Source organism: Macaca mulatta, chromosome X (assembly GCF_049350105.2).
Source record: "Macaca mulatta isolate MMU2019108-1 chromosome X, T2T-MMU8v2.0, whole genome shotgun sequence".
Taxonomy (NCBI): Eukaryota; Metazoa; Chordata; class Mammalia; order Primates; family Cercopithecidae; genus Macaca; species Macaca mulatta.
The window spans coordinates 108,424,293-108,432,152 of record NC_133426.1 but is presented as its reverse complement, the minus strand read 5'-3'; the positions used below and the strand labels follow the sequence as shown (position 1 = coordinate 108,432,152).

Sequence of the window (7,860 nt, the reverse complement as noted above, 5' to 3'; positions counted from 1 at the left end):
GTATACTCCCACCAGCAGTTTGAGAGTGCTCCTCCCCTGACACCCTCACCCTCACTAAGGCGTGGGAGTGAGGTAGATTTTCTATGTGTATCCCAACAACACTCTCTATGGTTCCATAAAGGCCCCACCTTAACCAACCTTATAAAGGAAATCTGATACAAGCACTAAAACTTATTCTTTCTTATTATTCCAAAGTTGTAACTGTTTACTTACATGAATACCAGAACTGGCCAAGAGGACATTTTTCTGTCAAATACCCCAAGGACCCTAAAATAAAATTGGTCCTCTTTGTATGTCTCCAGAATACATCTCAGCACTTTTTGGTTCAAAAGGTCTCTCATTTCCATCCTCTCCTTACCATTCCCATGGCCACTAGTAAAACTTCACAACTTTATTATCTCATGCCTGGACTAACTTGTGGTAGCTTCCTGTTTTTTCCAATCTCCAGTCACCACTCCTATCCCCACCCCAGCTTGGACTCCTGTTGCACATAAATCTACCATATCGTTTTCCTTTCATCTTGTCATTCCTCTGATCACAAAAGGCCTTGATGTCTCCCAGGGGTGGATGCAGTAATATTCACACACCCCAGTTTAGCAGTTAGGGGTGCTCCATGAATAGGACTCACCTTTACCGCCTGACTCTCTCTGTCATCACTACCCTCCCTACACTTACCATTCCAGCAGGTCAGCACTTCTCTCTGGAGAAGGATTCCCATCTCCATGCCTTTCTTTTCATCCCTCCTCCTGTCTTGAGTGCCCTTCTGACTTTTTGTATCCTGTCCTTCAAACCCAGCTTACTTAAGAGTTCTCCTTTGTAAAACTTTCCTTGCGCACTGTTGCCTGCAGCTGTTTCTGCTGCCTCTAAGCATTGATGGTCTCCTGGGTTTGTTAATATCTCTTTGTTTTAGTTTCCATATATCTTACCTTTCCAAACAGATCATAAACTGAAGGACAAGGACAATGTCTTTTTTTTCTGCTGCTTAAAACACAACTTTATTGATGGAACACAAGTCTTAGATTAACAAATATAAACTAATATAAAAGTGTAGCTTATTCATGATGTATAACTAATTCATTGTCAGTTTAGGTAGAGGAAAGAGTAAAAATATCTCAATCTAGGTAATAAGATCAAATCAATAAATTCTTTCTGTGTACAAGTACTAATATTCCATTTGGCATCATTAAAATGGTTCATCCTCAACCCAACCATTAAAACCAACATCAGTCACTGTTATGATATATGATAGTCATTATTCCAAAATAGCAGCTGAAAAGATCTCTTTACCATATATTCACAATGAAAAACAAAGAATTTACAAAACACATCGTACCAAGTGCAAATACCTCAATACTCTTTGGGACAGACTCCAAATTAGAGTTTGGTTAATACTTTCAGGACTTTTACTTTCACCACCAGATCATTGTGATTTGCTAGTGCTTTGATTTTCTTAACACAAACTCCAGACTCTTTGAATAAGAAAAAAAGTGAACTTCTGCTGAATTCTTTCCTGGATGATGCAAGCCCTTCATTTTTTATGTTGTCATTTATATTCTCAAATAGGGTAAGGATATTAAGAAGAATCTCTCTATCCCATTCTTTATTAAAAAGGGAAATCAATTCTGATGGTACTTTACAACTGACCAGCTCTCTTGTCATGGCTGGATTTTCAGTAAAGTTTATAATTAGTTTCATAGTCTGTATCTTGGTGAAGTGATTTCCCAGGAATAACAAAGCAAAAAAGTCTGGAAAAGAATAGGAAAGCAAATGTTGGTAATGATTAGTCACAGTCATGTTGGTTAACAGTCTTAACCCAGCCATCTGCACAGCTGAGTCCAAGCGACAGACCATGGTGTCATCACACACTTGACTGATGTACGTCTTAATCTTACCCTGATTTTCTGCATTCACACTCAAGTTATTAAGGGCATTGTAAGTCTTTTCTCTAATTATGGGGTCTTTCGTTTTTATCAGTTTTGCAATAATTGGGACACCACCCAATTCACGTATGGCATTCTGGTTAAATGAATATGCTGCATTGTTACCCAGAGTGACCAAGGCTACTTCTTGAATAAAAGGATCATTTGTTCGCTCCAGTATGTTGAGGACCTTTTGAAGATCGGGAGCACTCAGAATATCATCAATTTTATAAGGAAAGTTGAACTTGCCTCGGCGGACAGGCCATGTTGTAGCTGGAGCCCTGGTGCTCTTACTTCGGGCCTTTCCCTTGGATTTTCCACTTGCCCTGCTCCCAGCCCTAGATCCACTCCTGGTAGGGTGGCAGCCTCCACCCCTGCCTCCTGGGCAGGGTAAACTCGGTGCAAGGGTCCTGTTCCCAGAGATGGTACCCACCCTAGCCCCTTTGCCTGCCTTTGCACTTGCCTGTTCCTTCAGCGTGTTGAAAAGGGCCTTGGCCTTGGCCTCTAGGCCACCTCCACTGTGGGATCCTGAATGGGCCTTCTCTTTTACACCTGGACAATCCTCGAGTCCCAAACTCACCTCAGGCTTGACCTTTGAATCACCCTGAAGTTTGGCCCCAGACCCTGCCCCAACGTTAGTTTTAGCTCCTTTCACAGTCTCAACCCCAGTCTCTGAGGTGTCCGTAGACTCCTCGTCTTCATCCCAGATTTTCTCGTTCTCGTCTCTTCCCCAGGCCAGTCTGTATACACAGTAGCAGGCACCAGCCCCGATAACCACACCAGCGGCCACGCAGCCAGCTTCCCGAGTGCGGCCCATGGTATAGCCGGGACAAATCTCTTAACCGGAGCACAGAACAGGCTCGCTCTGGCCCAGAGAAGCGCGAACACGTCGCGGGCGGAGTCTGCAGCTACTGCTGGCCGGCTCTGAGGCAGCTTGACCTAGGAATAAAGGATGCAGTTCAGATTTCAGGCTCCTCCTCCTTTTGTGTCTTTGCCACGCAAACAGACTGAAACAACGGCAAGACAAACAAACGTACAAAAATACAGATATATTGGCAAACTCGGGGCTTAATATCTAGATCACTGATTCCTTTCTTCCATCCGGAAGCTAAGTTTGGAAATTTTCCCCACTTCAAGACTGTCCAACCTCACGTTCCACCACGTCGCCCCAGAATGTTAAAGTTCCCTGCCATCCTGCCCTTCAGATGTCCTGGGAACAGTGGCGCCCCCACATGCACCCACAGAGGTCCAGGCAGTTTTTTCCTTCTCTTTCTTGCTTCCAAGGGCACTGCTTCGTGCAAACCTGCAGACAAGGACGCGAGGAGGGGGTGCCGAGAGCTAGGGGGACATACAGATATCACCCGGGACGGGACATACATCCCTCTTCTGAATTCCTAGCCCTTTACAACTGCCTTGCCCGATGTTTCCCGCCTTCGGTTGCCCTCCACTCCTCACCGAGGTGCGGCTTTGGAATTCATTGTCTCCCTTCCTCTTCCTCCTTCGATGATTCCTCTAACCCTCCATTCCACCTCCACCCCTACTCTTATCATTGGCATCCTCCGAAGATGTCGCCACACATTTTCATTGTTAACATTTTCCTTGTAACAAAATGAAGTGAGAATATCTAAAAGCCGGACTGGCGTGAAATGTGTAAAGGTCTCCAACTCTGTCCTTGCCTCCACCAACTCCTCCATCTCAAAGGTACCAGGACACCCCCACTCACCCCCCACCCCCGCCGTGTCGTTATACCAACTACCTCTGCTCGGGAGCAATTTCTTACCTCCCTTACCTCAGTTTCTGCTTCCACTAAACCTTCAAGACTAACAAACTTCAGAAGTGAGTGCTTGGTCGACGGACCAACACCAAGGACACTGTACCTCAAACAGTAATTTGGAGTAACGTCCTCCCAACCCCTGGACTCTCTTGACGCCCACCCCTTCTCAGCTATTTGCTTCCCTGTCTTGTACCTGCAGAGCAATTTATTTTGCAAGATCCGAAATTGTGTAGGGAAGAAGGGAAGAAGGGAGATGTGGAGGGGGTCCACGGGCCCACTCGAGTTGCAGTCGCCACCATGCTCCACCCCCAAATAATGCCATCACCCTTATTATGACCTACTTGGTTCTTGACAACTTTGCGTTTCTTCCTGCTCCAAGGGTTGGACTGGCCTCTGGCCCCAAGATCTGCAGACACAAGCAACAAGGCAGAAACTGATGGCTCAGCGGACAGAAAAGCACTTCGGAGAGTCCCAACATCCGCTTTTCCTAATTCAGGGTCCTGGCTGTCAACGGAGTTTACCTTTTTGTCTGTCACCCTACCCTCACTTCTCTGGACTCGGCTGACACCAGCCCTCCCGCTACGTAGTGTTCCCCCACCCCCGGTCCCCGCCTCCGGCCCTCCCTCCCGCAGCCCCAGCGGTCGGCCATTTTCCCAGCAAAAACCACACCCCTTTCAAACCACTGGAAGCGGGGCGGGGCGGGGCGAGGGGGGAATATGGAAAATACGAGGAGGAAAACAAAACCAACCGATCTCTTCTATCCCTCTCCCCAATGCACCCTACCCGCAATGACAAGCACTTTTCCTGCAGGCACTGTTACATCCTTTTTTCCTAAAGGAAAAAAAATGGCAGGAAGATTGCTTGAGAGTCGGTAAAGGGCCCAAGTTAAGGCAAGGACCTCAGTCATCCCAGTCCTTCCGGGGGCCGCGGAACAGCCCCAGCTTTACACTGACCTGCAGGGATTCCAGGCAGACTATTCCTTTGTTCCCAAATGGCACAGCGCCCTACTGAAAGAAAAGGGGAATGACTGTCAGACAGACGCACAGCCCCAAGATTCTGGCTTGGTAGATGGACCAGCACACAGGATACGAATCCGAATATCTGCCCTCCCTGATTCAAGGCCCTGGATGTTAAAGGTCCCACCACGCCCGAGTCTGGGGTCGCCCCTGGAATCCGGCCCCAAGGTCCACCATTTTTGTTCTAGAAAGGGACAGGAATACTGCAAGGGTTTGGAGAAAGCGAACTGCTCCCCCTTCGGCCTCCACCCTTCACTGCCCGCGCCGCAGGGATCCCCTGGCAACGCCCATCCACACACAAACCTGCTGGGATCCAGGCAGTAACCTCGTCCTCCTTCCCCCAGGCCACAGGCCCTCTCGCCCTCTGGGCGATAGGGAGAGTGCAACCGGACCAAACGAAGACTAAGATTAGAAGGACGTCTGCACGCGTCGGCTCCAGCTCACGTGAGGGCCACGTCAACCGTGAGATCAGGACCCCAATTACCACTCCCATCAGCAGTGCCGCAGAAGCCGGCCCTCCCCTTCCTTCCCTGACACATCAGGTCCTGCCACTCATTTTCCTCTTTGCCAATCCCGGAGACCAGAAGTAGCTTCCGTTTGTGGTTGGAATTTGCCTTTCTTTGGCTTACAGGGAGAGGCTGTATCTGCTCCCGTGTCCGTTGGCCTTTTCTTCCTCTTCGAGGAATAATTTTTTATCTTCTCTCGTCTCAGTCCAACTGTCTCTCTCTATACCTCCCCCCACCACCAGTCATGAATGTCCAATATTTCTTCTGCACCACTGTAAAATGTGGAGCAAGGTGTTGGAAAAGGAGACAGATCGTGGGAGTGTCTTATTTAAACTTTTCTGCTCATTTGTTTTTAAATCAGTAATGCATTACTTTTATATTGAGGAAATAAAATGATGCTATCTTCCTTTGAGTGGAGAGTTTAAACGGGAGAGAAAACCCAAAAGGCCTCATTAATTTCGTTATTTTATTTGTAACAGAAGGAAAATATTTCTACTGGTTACAGCCAAATAGTAGCTTTTAAAACAAAATAACTCATTTTTAAAATTGAAAAGCGGGCTGAGGTGGGTGGATTGCTGGAGCCCAGGAGTTTAAGGCTGCAGTGAGCTATGATCTCACCACTGCACTCCAGCCTGGGTGACAGAGAGCAAGCCTCTATCTCTTAAGAAAAAAAAAATGGATTTTTTACATGATCTATGAATTAGTCCACAAAGAGACAACCAGTTGTCTAATCTTGGCCGTTTTACACAAATGATTCCTTACTTTTTCAATTTTTGAATCAACTTGCAATTTGATAAGATAAAAGCAACACAACCCTGTCTTATTTAATTAAAGCGTGTATTTAACATCCCAAAGTCTTGACCAACTGTTATATGAACCTATGGTGATTTGATGGCTACTCTGATCACCTGCCTTTGAATTGAATTCCAGTCTACCAAGGCTGAGGCACCTGAGGGTGTGAGGGATGCAGAGATGTTCTAATCCTCCCTGCCCTGTCAACAGCGGAAGAAGGTGCTACCCTCCCACCCTTCCACATTCCATAGCCTCTCATCCCCTGTATTCAGGCACTGGTCTGTTGTTCACTCCAAAAATATATATAGATGAGTGACCAAGGTGGTAAATGCCACGTTTACTCAGGTGACCAATCAGAGTAAAGACCTCTGGCTCCTTCCCTTCCTTCCTCAAATTCCCACAGAGGTAACTCAGCAATGCATCGAAGGGCTTACTGTTCCTACCTACGCCTCTTGCCATTATTCATGGTGCCTGAGTAGTTGCTCCTAGTACTGTGTGCTGCCACCACCTGACCAGAGAGGTGCAGCCCACTGGGCTTCTTGGCCTCTGGCTTCCTTAAAAAGAGAACCTAATCTTGTTGCAGAGTTACTGCCTGCCAGTTCATATCCACCTTGGTGCCCACTCAGCCAAATGTATGCCCAAGGAACAATCCCCACGGATTAACCCAGAGTAGGCATTCTCACACGGACAACCTTGTGGACCACCTGCGATTGTGTGCATAGGTATATTCATTTTCGTGGAGAAAGGAGCCAGCCATAGCTTTCATCGGATTCTCACAGGCGTGTATGACTTTTAAAAAGTAAGAACTACTAATACTTTCCTGAAAAAAAAAGCTATATATCCCCTCAACAGAAAATCTACTCCTGCCCAGCACTGTGGGATGCTGAAGCTGGCGGATCACTTGAGGTCAGGAGTTCGAGGCCTGGCCAACATGGTAAAACTTTGTCTTTACTAAAAATACAAAAATTAGCTGGGGGTGGTGGCGCGCACCTGTAGTCCCAGCTACTTGAGAGACCGAGGCAGGAGAATTGCTTGAACCCAGGAAGCAGAGGTTGCAGTGAGTTGAAATTGTGCCACTGCACTCCAGCCTGGGCAACAGAGCAAGACTCCATCTCAAAAAAAAAAAGAAAAAGAAAAAGAAAGAAAGTCTATTCCTCTCCCCTCTTCTCTGTCTCTAGTTATATACTTATATTTTTTAAGTGCAGAAATCTGTAAAGTAGAATGCAAAACTGCCCTGCAATGCCTATTCTACTGCCAAGCTCTTTCAATGATATCCACCTTTCTTCCTGCAAATATACAGTATATGTATGTGGATGTGTCAAGTTCCAAGTCGAACAATATACAAAACAAAACAATTGGCATTTACTGCAGTACTTGCAATAAATCTGCACTTTAATTAGAGAATTTATATCTTTAAAAACGGAGTCTTTCTATCCATGCCAACTTTTGAGATTTTCAATAAATGTTATGTTTCTTTATACTCATTTCTTATTATGTTTGTGTTTTGTTTATATGAATGACATTCCCATTATGATTGCATGCTCTACCTGGTTATTGTTTGTGTCAGGTAAAGTAATTAATTATGATATATTTATCTTTAGTGACCATTCTTATTATTTCTAATAGTTTTTTCATTGATACTTTTGGTTTTTCTAGGTATGCATGCATAATATCTGCAAATGATGATTTTTCATTTCTTCTTCATGAGTATTTATATTCCGTATTCTTTCATTTTCTGCATGTATTCCATTGACCAGAACCTCCAGAATTAGCTTGAATGATAATGGTGATTGAGGGCCTCCGGATCTTATTCTTGAAGTAAATGGGAGTGCCCTTAATATTTCATTGTTTAG

General features: G+C 45.6%; 1 protein-coding gene across 8 annotated transcripts in view; it reads right to left on the bottom strand.

Annotated features, from left to right (window-relative positions):
* Positions 1 to 967: 967 nt before the first annotated feature.
* ARMCX1 (armadillo repeat containing X-linked 1) overlaps positions 968 to 7,860 on the bottom strand; it is a 42,099-nt gene continuing 35,206 nt past the window's right edge. For 2 of the 8 annotated variants that reach the window (XM_077987783.1, XM_077987784.1), the window contains exons 5-8: positions 4,647 to 4,700; positions 4,477 to 4,524; positions 4,035 to 4,099; positions 968 to 2,858 (exon numbers count right to left, since the gene is read on the bottom strand). In XM_077987783.1, the coding sequence (XP_077843909.1) occupies positions 1,375 to 2,736 (1,362 nt within the window). In that variant the 5' untranslated portion in view covers positions 2,737 to 2,858; positions 4,035 to 4,099; positions 4,477 to 4,524; positions 4,647 to 4,700 and the 3' untranslated portion in view covers positions 968 to 1,374. Of the gene's footprint in view, positions 2,859 to 4,034; positions 4,100 to 4,476; positions 4,525 to 4,646; positions 4,701 to 5,012; positions 7,152 to 7,860 lie in introns of those variants that run through there. The other 6 variants (XM_015127789.3, XM_015127788.3, XM_015127785.3 and 3 more) reach the window with 6 other exon arrangements.